The sequence below is a fragment of the Rhinolophus hipposideros genome (assembly GCF_964194185.1).
Source record: "Rhinolophus hipposideros genome assembly, chromosome: 15".
Lineage (NCBI taxonomy): Eukaryota > Metazoa > Chordata > Mammalia > Chiroptera > Rhinolophidae > Rhinolophus > Rhinolophus hipposideros.
The window spans coordinates 68,014,821-68,030,690 of record NC_138061.1 but is presented as its reverse complement, the minus strand read 5'-3'; the positions used below and the strand labels follow the sequence as shown (position 1 = coordinate 68,030,690).

The 15,870-nt window shown below is 36.4% G+C and overlaps 1 protein-coding gene across 6 annotated transcripts in view; it reads left to right on the top strand.

The window, feature by feature from the left end:
- The first annotated feature begins 1,846 nt into the window (after window positions 1-1,846).
- Window positions 1,847-15,870, top strand: part of ZNF25 (zinc finger protein 25) — a 36,215-nt gene continuing 22,191 nt past the window's right edge. For 2 of the 6 annotated variants that reach the window (XM_081075170.1, XM_081075166.1), the window contains exons 1-3: window positions 2,207-2,330; window positions 4,003-4,108; window positions 4,203-4,317. In XM_081075170.1, the coding sequence (XP_080931296.1) occupies window positions 4,233-4,317 (85 nt within the window). In that variant the 5' untranslated portion in view covers window positions 2,207-2,330; window positions 4,003-4,108; window positions 4,203-4,232. The other 4 variants (XM_081075165.1, XM_081075167.1, XM_081075169.1 and 1 more) reach the window with 4 other exon arrangements.

Here is a 15,870-nt window from a genome sequence, read left to right as displayed (position 1 = left end):
ACAAGTTTAGGAGATTGAAAATAACCACATAGAATGGCGTGAACATGAAAGTTCCTAAGGTGGGCCATGGTGGGGAAGTCACATCTTTAGCCTGAAGCTTCCTTGATAAGGTTAATCTTCACCTTAAGTGAGCCTGTCTATTGTCTTTTTGCACCTAAAATGACATCCTTGGAATGTCAGTAATCCCATTTTCCAGATCAGGGTAGGAAACTACAGAATCCCACATTGTTATTCTTGTCCCGATTACCATCTCTATGCGCTCTAAAAAGTGAACTATTAACTATCCTGTAGCCACTTATGTAGAAGTACCGGGGAGGGGGGTGGTAGATGAGGGTAAATGGAATCAAATATATGGCAATGGAAGGAGAACCGACTCTGGGTGGTGAACACACAATGGGATATATAGATGATGTAATACAGAATTGTATACCTGAAATCTATGTATCTTTACTAACAATTGTCACCCCAATAAACTTTAATTAAAAAAAGGAAAAAAAGGGGGGAAGTTTCTGTCCCTCCAATTTACTTTTATCCAATCCCAGGGATTTCGCTGCTTTGCTTACTCCCACCCCCTTAATCTACCACCAATGGATTTCATGTAACCCTCCTCCTTTGATTCTACGTATAAATTAAGCTGCAAACTGCCATTTTACAGAACATCTTCTCAATCCGTTGAGATTTTGCTTCCCAGCAATTGTCGTCAGTTTGGCTCAAATAAACCCTTACTCGCTTTTTCTTAGGCTGGATGTTTTTTCATCAACAAGTGTATATTCCTCAGTGGAATGACAGTTGAAATATTTTATACCATTAGGATAAAACTTGAGTAAAAGAATGTGCACTTTACATTGTGTGTTTTTTGACTCTTGAATAGTGGTACGTGTGGCACTCATGTTGTTTTAGCTTATATGCATTTTCTCTTTATTATGTTTCATGTATTGAGACAGGTTAGTTAGCATGTTACTAGATAGACAGGGAGGTCCCTGGTGGAATGAACAAAAAAAAGCAGCCTTATCCTGAAACTCCAGGTTATGGAAATGTCTCCTTCACTCCAGGACAGAGATATGAGGTTAATAAATGATCTCAAATGCTTTTTGACCAGCAAAGGAACAAATCTAGTAGATAGGAATAGGTTATTTCGTTAATCCCTTCAGTATAGGCAAACACAGGACAAACGTAATAGATGAATTCCATTAGAAGGCTCCAGCTTCTGTTCTCCAACCAGGCAAGAGACGGTATAAAAGAGCTTTTGCCTCAGTCACTCCTGCTTGGGAGCTCTGACCCTTAGCTTTCAATAGACTATCCTCTTTTAAAAGTCTTTCCCTCTCTTGGGTCCATATTTCCATTGTTCCATCTCATTAGACATGATCCCAGCACTCTCTCACTCAAAAATCCCCTATATCATTTGGGGACTCACAGAGAAATAGTCCTACATCAGTATCATTTGCATAATTTTAAAATTAGTATTCCTAAAATAAAGTCAGCCATTACAGGGTATTCTTTGAATGTTCTACTGTACTTTGTTTCAAGTACTTTCTTTTACTCAGAAATATTCATTGCACCACCTCACTGTAGTTTTGTTTTCAAGCCCCCAGATGACAGGTTGCCAGTTCTAATCAGCCATCAGTACGAGTAACGAAAGGGCCAGGGCTCCTAGAAATCCCAGCAGCACACACGCTGGACGCGAGGCCAAACCTCATCTAACATGGAGTCGCACCAGAGGCTTCCCCGAAGCGCACTTCCAGCGCGGGTCGTGGGCACACTTTTGCGCATGAGCAATCCCACCTCTTTCAGTGGTCGCCATTTCCCGGCTTGCTCCCCACAGGGGAGAGCAGGGGGGCCTCCAGCTGGGCGCGGCGCCGCACAGGGCGGGCCCGGAGTCTGCACCGGGCGGTGTCCGTGGCGGTGTCGCGGCTGGCGCGTCCACGGCCCCGCTCGTGGGGCGCCGGGCCGCGGCGGGGGAAGTCGGGCCTTCGCGGCTGCGCAGACTCGCAGAGCCCGCCAGCCACCGCCTGCGCTGAGGCCGGGCGGGGGTCCGCGGGCCCCGGGGAGGGAGCCGGGCGGGAGGCGGCGTGGAGGCCGGTTGTCCGCCTTGCCGTCCCTCCCCAGAAGGTCTGTCGACCCGTGTGAGAGCGGCGGCTGCGAGAGACCCGGGCGCCAGCCGAGGTGGGGCCGGCGCGCGGAGGGCACGGCCGTGGTGACGTGGGCCGCAGCCCGTCCCTGGCGCGCCCGGCGGGCGCGTCGCGGTGCTGGCTGCTGGGGACGCGGCGGGGTCAGGCTCCGGGACCGGGGCGCCAGCCCAGGGCCTGCGGGAAAGGGGCAGGTTCACCTCGGTACGATTCAGGTACTCACCTGTGAAATGATAATACGATTGGTGGTGTTGTCTGTATTAAATAGGATAGCATATTTAAAGTGTGATGACTCAATAAAGGTGAGCGGCTTTTATAATTACAAGGTATGCTGTTCTTTCATTGTTGGCTCATCTAATCATAATCATCATAACCATCCTTTCAATGGGCATTAACCACCTCTGTTTTAATAAATACGAATACAAGTTCAGAGAGATTGTTTTACCCAGCGTTAGCAGGTGGGCTTTAAATTTTCACTTGCTAGTTCATGCTGTTTCCTACATTAAAATTCGCAGTAATTGACCCTGAGCATCGCCAGAACATAATTGTGTAGTGTAGTGGATTAGGTCCACCCAATATTAGCATGTAGTGTTCTATTTCCAACAATTTTTGAGGCTTCCTCAGAATTCTTGTGTGGAGGGTTAAAATTAAGGCCCTTCCCGCATTCTCCATCCTGTCTCGATTCTCAGAGGAATGTTAAACGTGTAATTTGAAACTGTAAATTAAGCCCAGAATTTTAAGTTTTACTGCAGAAGCTGAGAATCCTATCCAAGCAAGAGGGGAAATGGGACAGACAGTTTTTAAAAAATGAAAACTGCAATTTCATCCATGCTCCATGTTATGAAAGTGTCATAATACCTCTGGTTGGCTGGTGTATCTGGGCTTATTAATTAGGCATTTTGGAAGCAACAGGCTGACTGAAAGTGGTTTCTGCTGTATGTAACAGAAAGGATTTCAGCATTATGGCATCCTTTTGCTACTACATGAAATGCCTGTTTGGGGATTATGGTACCAAATTGTTGTTTTAGAAGTTAGATTTATGTCACTATCAGCAGATGATTTTGCCATTTTACAATTCATCAAGGCCTAATTAAATTTTACTCTAGGCCAAGCCCAAGTTTGGAGGGGATGGTGAATTCCAGGGTACTGTCTGGATTTGTGGTACTTAGTGAAGACTTACAGAATCGGAATGGTACATGAAGCATTGTTAAAATTTAATTCTTCTTCATGTAAAAGATAAACAGCATTTAGCTACGAAGTTACTACGTTTTTAACAGCAGAGCCTAGCATAGAGCACCAGACTCCAGATCCATGATATCATATTTAATACATGATTTAATGAATCATGGAGAAGTGATTTTAAAGAAACTAATTTAGGAGAAAGAAATATTTTTGAAAGCTTTGGAGACTTTCTAACCTTCTGGGGTTTATAATAGTAATAGGAGAAATTGTTATGACCTGTAACTTAAACACTTTTCCATACCGTGTTTACCCGAAAATAAAACCTAGCCGGACCATCAGCTCTAATACGTCTTTTGGAGCAAAAATTAACGTAAGACCTGGTCTTATTTTAATATAAGACAGGGTCTTATATAATGTAACATAAGACCTGGCCTTTATAATATAATATCAGGTATAATATTGTATAATATAATATAATACCAGGTCTTATATTAATTTTTGCTCCAAAAGACACATTAGAGCTGATGGTCCGGCTAGGTCTTATTTTCAGGGAAACACGGTATCAGTAAATACTTCTTTTCCGCATCATTTGTAATGCCAGCATAGAGCTCCATACTTTGGATATATATTATACACCTTGCTTAACTAATCTATTAATTGATGTTTAAGTTTTCAATTCTTTTGTGTTATTTAGGAAATGGACACGTAATTTTAAAAACGGGCAATAAGAAAGAAATGTTTAGATTCACTCAAAAATGTCCCAAGATCACCAAGATTATATCAAAGTCACCAATGGACAGGTGGGTACTCCTTTATCATGGTTCTTCCTATTCCTTCTCATAGCTCAAAGGGACATTTATCCAGAGGTTTAAAATGTATGGAAATTTCTCACAGGTGATTCCTGAAACTGCAAGATAAGGTCTCATGACTTCTGTCTTTCAACTTGCCCTATTCTGGCTTCGTAGTTTCTATCCTGTCCCAAGAGCTGCAGAAAATGAACACATTTCAGGTAAGTCATTTAGCCCTTACTTTGTTTCACTGTGTGTGTGTGTGTGTGTGTGTGTGTGTGTGTGTGTGTGTGTCTGTTCAATGAGTTATATGAAAGAGAACCCACATATTAAATTTAAAAAGAAAGCAGTTTAAAATCACGTTCAGGGAAAATACTGTAAGTAGCACAGCATTTCTCAAAGTGTGGTCTGTGGATCCCTGGCAGCCCCAAGAGGTCAGTGAGGTCAAACGTAATATTAAGATGCGGATTGAATTGCACACTGTTGACATTTGCACTGATGGTATAAAAGCAATGGTGAATAGATTGCTACCTGTTTAGCGTGAATCAAGATGATGACACCAATGACATTTCATTCCTCTGCAATGTACTTACAGTAAAATATTGCCATTCTTATTTAAGGATATCATTGGGGAAACAGTAAAAATTACTAATTTTATTAAATCTTGACCCTTGAATACACATCTTTTTAATATTCCATGTGACAAAATGGGAAGTTCACATAAAGTACTTTTGCTGCATTCTGAAGTATGATGGTGGTTGTCTTGAGGAAAAGCACTTGTGCGATCGATATGTGAGCTCATCTAGCCACTTTTTTCATGGAACACTTTTTACTTGAAAGAGCAACTGGCAAGCAAACTGTGTTTATTCACACTTGGGTGTATTTAATAAATATTTTCTCAAAAATGAGTGAAATGAGCTTGTCACTTCAAGGAAAATACTTGTTACTATTTGTTGCCAATGTTAAATTTAAGATGTAAGTGAAAATTAGAATTTTGGAAGACTTGTATCCTCTGCTATGGACTTAATAACTTCTAAGACTTTTCTGTTGAGATTGATGAGGATACTAACAAATCAGATATGTTTTTATATTATGTAATAAAATGTGTCAACATTTGAGTAATATTTCTGATATAAGTGCTCAGAGGCAAGCTCAAGCAGCTTAAGAGGACAGAATGATATAGTGAAATGAGGATGGGGAATGAGTTGGTTAGGGATTGCTCATTCTAAAAGGTAATAGTTGAGGAAAGTTCTAAATTAAGTGAAACAAAGAACCAAGTAGAACAATGGTGGAAGAGCATTCTAGGTAGGAGGAATAGCAAATACAAACACCCTGAGGTATGTTCCAGAAACTGGGAGAAAGGTAAGAGGTAAGATCTAAGAGGTAGAATCAAAGAGGTAAAGGAACTAGAATATGTAGGACTTTGTAGGTTGTAGAAAACATTGAATTTTAATTGTATTGATTGATTCATTAAAAATTTTTTAAATCATACTTTTTACAATCAAAGGAATGTACATAATGTATACGTATAATTTAGGGAATATTGATTAGGTAAACAGCAGTATATCCCCTATCTGGCTTAAGAGATAAAATTGACTGGTACCTTTGAAGCCCCTGTGTGCCCCTCCTTAATCTCATTGCAGTATAATCCAGAGAAAATTAATCCTGAATTCCGTAGGAGTTATTTCCTGCTTTTTAAGTTTAATATTTTAAAATAAAATAGCTTACTTGACAATTAAATGCCCAGCCCTTTGATAATCTCTTGACATAGTCTGTTTTACATAAGCCTCACAGCTACCTTTTGAAGTATTATTAACTCACTTTTTTGTATTATTTTGTTTACTGTTTATTCTGGAGATTACAATATACACCATTAACTTATCACAGTATCTTAAAATAATATTATACTTATTCATGAACAGTGTAATCAACTTTCATCAGTATCATTCTATTTACACCTTTTCCACCAATGTGGTCCTTGCCTTATATCTCACTTCTACGTATATATTGAAGTATTATTATTACCAGATCATAAATTTTCAGTGTGGACATGATCTGCTTTTAAAAATCATAGCCTTTGGGCATGTTGATTGAGAGAAACAGACTCTAGAAGGAGGGAGAAATTAAGTAGGAGGAAGCCCCCAAAATTTAACCTGTTCTACAGTTGTACTTCAGTCAATATTGAACATATTTATATCTTTTATGTGAAATTCTCCTTATCCAGAATTCATTCAAAGGTGGCACATGATGTTTTCCCTACCTTGTGCTCTGTAACTAATTGCTGAATCGTCAGTCTTGACAGCAGAAAAGACTAGTGAGCCTGTTTGTTTTTTGAAGTAATTTTGCAGTTGTCACTACCAACTCACGAAAAAGTTTATTTTATGCAGATACTGGAATTTTTTGTTTGTTCATAGTCATTTTGTCCAGATTAGATGATCTCCTTTATTCCTCCTTGCATCTGTCAAGTCCTATTGGCATAAATTTCCTGTTTGAAAACATCCTTTATAGTTATTGTTTTTATTGTGTGTGCTTGCTTGTTTTAGTCAGGGTATGCTGTTAGAAAATTCTCAATTTTTTTTACCTGAAATATTCGTGAAGAACTTCTTCACTGTGTATAGAATTCTTCATTGACAGTTCTTATCGTTTAAAACATTGAAAAGCATTTACTGTCTTTACTTCTATTAAAGCTATTAAAGCTATTAAAATTTCACCTGTTGATTTTTCAGGCCGTTGAAGTAAATTTGTCTGTTTTGTGCTAGCTGCTTTTAAAATAGCTTTTATTCTAGTATGTTTATGTATGGATTTCTCTTTATCCTAATTAGATTTATTGTATTTTCTTTGGGTTGAACATTTGAGTGTTTCAGATATTGCTTTGTATCTTCTTTATTGACTTTTAAACTCTACTTTTTTGTCTTATTTTGTTTATTGCTTAGTCTGGAGATCACAGTACCCTGTTTCCCCGAAAATAAGACCTAGCCAGACAATCAGCTTTAATGCATTTATTGGAGTGAAAATTAATATAAGACCAGGTATTATATTATACCTAGTCTTATAGTAAAATAAGACTGGGTATTTATTATATTATGTTATACTGTATTATATTATATTATATTATATTATATTATGTTATATTATATTATATTATATTATATTATACTATATTATATTATAAAGACCTGGTCTTATATTAGTTTTTGCTCCAAAAGACGCATTAGAGCTAATTGTCCGGCTAGGTCTTATTTTCAGGGAAACACAGTATGTACCATTAACTTAATCACAGTATCTTCAAATAATATACTTATTCATGAACGATGTAATCATCTTTCATCAGTATAATTCTATTTACACCCTTCCCATCCTTGTGGTCCTTGTCTTGTGTCTCACTTATACATATATTTTTATCCCCAAATAGTTGTTATTTTTTTAAAAAACACTTAGTAATCTTTTACAAAAATTTAAGTATGTGTGTATGTGTGTAGTCTTTTATGTTTATTTACATATCTGCTTTCAGTTCTGTTTATTCTTTTCTACAGGTCTGGGATTTTCTCAGATATCTTTTCCCTTTAGCCTGGCAATTTATTTCATTATTGTGTGTAGCTCAGGATGGAGGGTGACAAATTAACTTGGCTTGTCTCTCAGAAATGTCTTTATTTTATCTTGGTGTTTGAAGGATATTTTCCTGGAAAGAGAACTATTTATTAAGAGTTTTCTTTGTTTTGCCTTTTTAGGATATCTTTGTCTTCTGGCTTCTGTTTTTTTCTGATGAGAAGCCAGTCTTCATCTTGTTGTTAATCACCTGAACACAATGTGTCTTTTTCCTCTGGTTGTGCTTAGGATTTTAATTTTATCTTTAGTTTTCTACAGTTAGACTGTGATGTGCATACATATGGTTTGTTTTGCATTTATCCTTTTTGAAGTATGATAAAGATTTGTCAGTTGTTTTATCATAATGGAAAATTCTTGGTACTCTTCAAATATTTTCTTTGTGCCATTCTCTTTTTTTTCTTTATAAAATTCCAATTACCTAAATGTTGGAGTACGAGGTGTGATCACAAAAATTTCCTGTTTGAAAACATCCTTTATAGTTACTGTGAGTGTCTTTACTTCATCCTCCATCAGGACAGCACTCTGTGTCACACATGGCTTCTGGAATGGCAATCTCTGTCAAATAAAAACATTACGGTGTGTCCTCATCCACCTTATTCACCAGATTTGGTACTATGCGATTTCTGGCTCTTCCCGAAAGTCAAAATGACCATGAAAGATAAACGTTTTGAATTGATTCAGGACATCGAGGCAGCTACAACAGCACAACTAGAGACACTCATTGAAAGAGGACTTCCAGAACTGCTTCAGAAAGTGGCAAGAACAATGGGATAAGTGTGTTCGAAGTGAGGGGAAGTATTTTGAGAGGGATTAATGACAATGTGTCTTTTACTGTAATACATTTTTTAAAATTTAAACATTGTATTTTTTGATCACACCTTGTATATACATATTGTTGCCAAAATCTCAGATGCTCTATTTAGTTTTGGGAGGGTTTTTCTTTCTTTTTTTTCTTTTTCTTTTTTTTTTTTTTTGTTCTTTAGTTTGGATATTTCTATTGAACTTTTTTTTTTTTTTTAACTTCGTGGCTTCCTTCTTCTGTCAGTTCTTTTCATTCATAAAGCCCACTTCATTCATTAAAATCTACTTCTGCTACTGTATCTTCTAATTCTAAAAATTTCTGGTTTTTTGTTGTTGTTTGTTTGTTTGTTTGTTTTTCTATCTCTGCTAAGATTCCCCATACTTTCATTTATATTGTCTGTTTTTCCACTAGGTCATTTAACATTTTTATCATAGTTAATTTAAAAATTCCTTATCCTAATATCTAGGTTATCTGTGGGTCTGCTTCAATAGCCTTATTTTCTCAATATGAGTTATATTTTTCTGCTTCTTTGTATGTCTCTTTAATTTTTTATTATGTGCTGGACATTATGTGTAAAGGTGTAGTGAAGATTGAAGTTAATAATACCTCCAGAAAAAGGCACAGTCCTTCCTCTGTCCATTTGCTAAGTCAGTCTAATGTATAGTTCAGCTGGCCCTGGGTTTTAGTTAGATTCCATTCACCACTGGCTTCAAACGATTTGATGGCAAGATCTAGCTTTCTCTTAACAGGGCTTGGGATCTGAGTACCACCAGGCTCCATTGATGTCATTTGTAGCCTACCCACCACCTGTTTTGTAGGGTGACTGAGGAGTTCCTGCCCTGCAGAGCTTTCACCACCTGAAACATCTCTTCCTGCCCTGACACTCTGCTCTTGGCCTTTGGAGAGTTGTTCCCATGCATTCAATACAGGCCTATTAGGGGGAAAATGGGTGTTTGCATTTCAGAACATCTATATCTGTAATGGAACTTCCTATTTAGTTCCAGAAACTGCTTCTTCAATTTATAAACTGACCACTTTGAAACATTTGATGGGAAGTAAAAAAAGGCTTCTTTTTGGGGACCTCTTGAATATGAAGCCCCCCACTCAGTCACCAGCTAGTATCAGGTTGGTGTTGACTTGCTTTGTGATTGGGGTTCATAGGAATTCTAATACATCACAGAAGCCCACAAGCAAACATTGTAAGTTTGTTAAAAGTTGAACTGGTTTCCTCTCTCTCCTACTCACCCCCAGCAATGAAAGTCGTTGTAGTTTTCTTTTCTCTTCTGAAGTATTTATCTCTTCTGAATTTTTTTCCTTTATTAATCTTTGTATTCTCAGATCTCTGATAGAGCTTATCTTACAAAACTTACAATTTTCTAGGTAGGTACTTGTTATATCGTTAGGGTGAGATCAGCTTCTCTTTTACCTCTCTGCATTCTATTCAGAATTTTTTTTTTTTATCTTATTCTAGAGGTACTAGCTCTAAGCTGCTTTCTGCTCTGCATTTTTGCTCTGCCTATGAAATTTTTAAATGCCCTGAAAATTCTAAGCAGAAGTGTAACACTCAGGACCTTGATCCCTCAAATTCTGGTGCCTGTGTTAATATTTGATACTTTCGTATAGCTACTTTTAGTGTTTTGGGGGTTTTATTTTTTGCTTTTATTTATTTTTAATTGTGGTAAAATATGCATAACAAACTTTATCATATTAACCATTTTTAAGTAGGTAGGTCTGTGGTATTAAGTACATTTACATTGTTATATACCACCACCATTCATCTCTAGAACTCTTTTCATCATCTCAAACAGAAACTCTGCACCCATTAAACATCAGATCCCCATTGCCCCCTTTCTCCATCTCGTGGGAACCACCATTCTACTTTCTGTCTCTATGAATTTGACTATTCTAGGTACCTCATATAAGTGGAATCATACAGTATTTGTTTTGTTGTTGTTTTTTAAACTGGCATATTTCAGCATAATGTCTTCAAGGTTCATCCATGTTGCAGCATATGACAAGGTTGAATAACATTCCATTGTTTGTATAGATCACATTTTGTTTATTCATTCATCTATTAATGGATACTTGGATTGCTTGTACCTTGTGGCTATTATGAATAATGCTACTATGAACATTGGTGTACAAATATCTGTTTGAGTCCCTGCTTTGATTTTTTGGGGGATATATAATTAGGAGTGAAATTGCTGGGTCATATGGAAATTCTGTGTTTAATTTTTTGAGAAACTGCCATACTGTTTTCCATAGTGAAAAATGGAACCATTTCCATAAACATTTTACATTCCCACCAACAATGCACAAGGGTTCCAATTTCTCCACATCCTTGTTGGTATTTTTTGGCTTGTTTTAGCCATTTTAATGAATCTGAAGTGGTTTTTGACTTGTGCTGTATTTTAATTTTGATTTATTTTTTCTTTCAATTATAGCAAAATTTCCTCTGTTTGGGTATACATTTCAACCAGTTTTATTTAATACATGCATGAAGGCATGTGATCATCACCACAACCAAGATATAGAACAGTTTCATCACCTCAAAATTTCCATGGTTCCCTCTTTGTAATCCCCCACCATTAATTCCTAGCAATCTCCAATTTATTTTTTATCCCTATAATTTTGCTTGATCGTGTTGTATGTATCAAGTTGCTTTTTTATTGCTAAATAGAATTTAGTTGTATATATGTACCCTAATTATTTATCCATTCACCAGTTGAAAACATTTGGGTTGTTTCCAGTTTTTTGGCAATTTTGAAAAGCACTGTTATAAATATTTGCATTCATATTTTTGTGTGTATACAGGTTTTCATTTCTCTTGGGTAAATAGCTAGGTGAGTGCTTGCTCTATCATAGTTAAGTATTAAGATTATAAGAAACTGCCAAATTGTTTTCTAGATTAGATGTATTGTTTTGTATTCCTATTGCAGTGTATCAGAGTTCTACTTACTTCACATTCTTGTCAGCACTTGGTATTGTCAGGTTGTTGTTTTTTAAGTCATGTTGATAGGTATGTAATGGTATCTCATTATGGTTTTAATTTGCATTTTCCTAATGACTAATGACATTGAAAATCTTTTTATGTGATTATTTGATATCCATCTATCTTCTTTTGTGAGTGTGTTCAAATCTTTTGTTCATTTTTAAATTGGATTGTTTTCTTACTGAATTTTGAGAGTTCTTTATATGTTCTGGATACAACCACTTTGTTAGATTTGTGATTTTCAAATATTTTCCTCATTATCTGTGGCTCCTCTTTTCACTCACTTAACAGTGTGTTTCACAAAGTAAATTCTGATGAACTCCAATTTGGTTTCTTTTTAGTTTCTTTTGGTGTCATGTCTAAAAAGTCTTGCTTAACTTAAGGTCACAAAGACTTTCTTCTATATTTTAAAATATTTTGTAGTTTTTACATTTTATATATTTAGACTTGTTTATTTTCAGTTGATTTTTGTATAAAGTGTAAATTATTGGCTGAGGTTCATTTGTTTTTGTATATGACTATTCATTTCTTCCAGTGCCATTTATTAACAAACAAATGTATCTACCTGTATATATGTTAAGCTAACATACAAGTATATTAGTATATATTAGTATATATTAGTTTACAAGTATATTAGCTTAACATATATACAGGTAGATGCAGAAACAATTATAGATATTTATATATACATGGGTTAATACAATACATACTATATTTTCTAACTCTGTCTGCTGAGAGGGCCTATAACCAGTGACACCCCAGTAGCAATGAATATACCCAGCACACAGATCTTGGTTTCTAAATACTATTCTCCAATAAAAGGAACCAGAATTCCGTGGAGAAATGAATGATTCTAGGGCTAAGGCAAGGAAAATAGAAAATAAGCCCAGAGCATTTTGTACATCAGAAAGTAAGGAAGTGCTCAAAAACAAAGTGATGGGGATATGTCAGATATGCACAGGAGCCAACTTGAAAGAGCTTCTCATGGGCAAGGCTGGAACAATTTGAGCAATAATATAAAACAGTATTTGATTCTAACCCAAAGCATTAAATATTTGAGACCATACTGATATAAATAAAAAATAAATAGGGAGAAGAGAGAACTCCTCTTTGTGAAGAATTCCAAATAATATACATAGATACTGCTCCCTTTTGGAAGTGGGTTTTATTCCCTCCCTCCTTGAGTATGGGCTGGACTTAGTGATTTGCTTTCAAAGAATAGAGTATGAAAAAGAAACATACAGTAGAGAAAAGTGGCAAACACTGCCTTAACAAAGTGGTCCAGGTTAACAGTGACATCTAGGTCACCAGTGACATCAAGTGCCCCTTTTATATTGTGATGAAAAGGGCTCTTTGTTATTCTCCCTAGCCAAGTGAAAGTCATGGTAGTCAATTCAGTGTCAACAGGAGTCCCCAATTTGGGGTACAGTGAGGAGGGGAGACTTTATTCAGTGCAAACAGCTCAACTGTGAAACAGCTCAGCTGTCGAACAGCTTGGCAAGGCAGCCCAGGTGAGGAAGTTCCAGTGTTACAGCACCAGTGTCACAGTTCAGCTCCAGTGAGACAGCTCCGCTTTGGATCCAGTAAGATCTGCTCTGCTCTGTTAGAGCTCCACTCCACTGTGACAGCTCTAACTGGTGAAACAGTCTTTGATGGAAACTGAAAGTGTGCCACACGGAGACAGAGGTAAAGCTGGCTTATATAGAGAAGAGTTACTGCTCCCAATCCCTGATTGGTCTGTTTCCATGCACATGAAGACTCTAAATCCTCACAGCTTGATTGGTCCAAAAGCACTGTCCTGATTGGTTGGTAAAGATGCAAATGAGGATGTAGCTGCACAGCTCTGATTGGATGGGGAAAGTCTCAGTCCTATTGGTCAAATTTCAATACCAGGTGCTCTCTTACAAAGATCAACTGAGATGGCAGGAGCACAGTGGAGAGGCTTGACAGCCCACTCCATGGCTTTTCCCTGAAATGCAGCATGCCTGAGGGACCTCTGCAAACAATGACTGCTAGACTCTGGTTTTGTTCCACTGATCTGTATGTTTATCCTTTTACTAATAACACAGTGTCTTTACTATAGCTTTGCAATAAGTCTTGAAATCAGGTAGTGGATTTGCTGATTTTTTTTGAGGATTTTTACATTTGAAACCATGTAAAATATTGGTAGTCTATATGCTGGTAAAATTTAGTGATCAGATTTGGGGGATTGGTAGAGAAGTCTGGTTAGTACTGTGTACCATTTTCTGTGGTATAAATTTTTTCACCATGACAAATTTCAGGCTACAAGTTATGTCAAGCAATTCCTAAAATAATTTAACAATTATTAACAGTACTCCTGATCTGGTACAAACTGGTAACCACCAGTGTAGTTTTCTGGTAATGGTTTTGTTAGTTTGGGTATCAGCATAATAATGTTGGCCTCATAAAATGAGTTGAGAGTGGTTATCTTCTTTTTGTTTTATGGAAGAAATGGTATATAATTGGTATTGTTTCTGCCTTAAATGTTTGGTAGAATTCACCAGTGAAACCATTTGGGCCTCAACTTTTCTTTGTTAGGTTTTGTTTGTTTTAATTGAAGTGAAATTTACATAATACCATTTTAAAGTGTACAATTGAGTGGCATTTAGTACATTCACAATGTAGTGGAACCACCACAACATCTAGTTCCTAAAAGAAAAGGCCCACACATACCCATGAAGCGGTCACACCATGTTTTCTCTGCCTCTAGCTCCTGGCAATTAACAATCTGTTTTCTCTTTCTGTGCATTTACCTTTCTGGGTATTTCCTATAAGTGGAATCATGTAATATGTGACCTTTCCTGTTTGACTTCTTTCACTTAGTATAATGTTTTCTAAGTTCATTGACCTAATAGCATGTATCAATTGCTTCCTTCATTATTATGGCTAAAAAATATTCCATTGTATGTATGTACCATAATTTATTTATTCATCCATTGATGGATATTTGGGTGGTTTTCACTTTTTGATATTGTGAGTGGTGCAGCTATGAATCTTTGTGTACAAGTATTTGAGTACCTGTTTTCAATTCTTTTGAGTATATTTCTAGAAGTAGAATTTCTGGGTTGTATGGTAATTCTATGTTTAACTTTTTAAGGAACTGCCAAATTTTTCCACAGGAGCTGTACCATTTTATATTTCCACTAGACTATATGAGAGTTCCAATTTCTCTAAATCCTCTTCATCACCTGTATTTTCCATTTTTGTTTTTTTTAAAACACCCATCGTAGTGAATATAAAGTATTGTGGTTTTGATTTACGCTTCCCTAAAGAATAATGAGCATCTTTTCATGTGCTTTTAGACATTGGTATATACTCTTTGGAGAAATATCTGTTTGAGTTCTTTGCCCATTTTCTAACTGGGTGTCCTTTTGTTTTTGAATTGTGTTTCTTACATATTCTGGATAATATGTATAGATAGATAATTTATCAGATGGTTTTCAAATATTATAGCCTATTCTGTGGGTTGTCTTTTTCCTATTTTGGTAGTATCCTGTGATGCATAGAAGTTTCAAATTTTTATAAACTCCAATTTATTTGTCTTTGTTACTTTTGGTGTCATATCTAGAATCCATTGTCAAATTCAATGTAAGACTTACCAATACGTCTTCTTCTGAGCTTTATAGTTTTAGCTCTTATACTTAGGTCATTGATCTGTTTTGAGTTAACCTTTGTATATGGAGTGAGGTAGAGGTCCAATTTTATTCTTTATGCACATGGATATTCAGTTGTACCGGTATCATCTGTTGAAGGAATTATTCTTTCCCTATTAAATGGTTTTGGGTTCCCTGTTGATAAATCAAATGGCTGTAGATGTATGGGTTTATTTCCAACTGTCATTTCTGTCCCATTGGACAAAATGTCTATCCTTATGCCAATACCACGCTGTTTTGATTACTGTAGCTTTGTAGTAAGATTTGAAATTGTGAGAAGAGAGGCCTCCAACTTTGTTCTTTTCTAATACGGTTTTGGCTATTAGGGACTTTTTGTTATTCCATAGTAATAAGGATTAGTTTTTCCATTTATGTTCAAAAGCCATTGGTATTTTGATAGGGATTGTATTGAATCTGTAGATTCAGTTGCGTAATATTGTCACCTGAACTATATTAAATCTTACAGTCTATGAACACAGAATGTCATTTATTTAGGTCTTTTTTAATTTTTCCAGTTTTTTTTTCTTTTTTTTTCAGGTTTTTAGTTACACTTCCTCGAGTAAATTTATTCCTTGGTATTTTACTCCTTTTGATGCTACCCTAAATGGAATTGTCTTAATTTATTTTTCAGATTTTCATTGCTGGTATACAGAAACACAATTTATTTTTGTGGGTTGATCTTATGTCCTGCAACTCACTG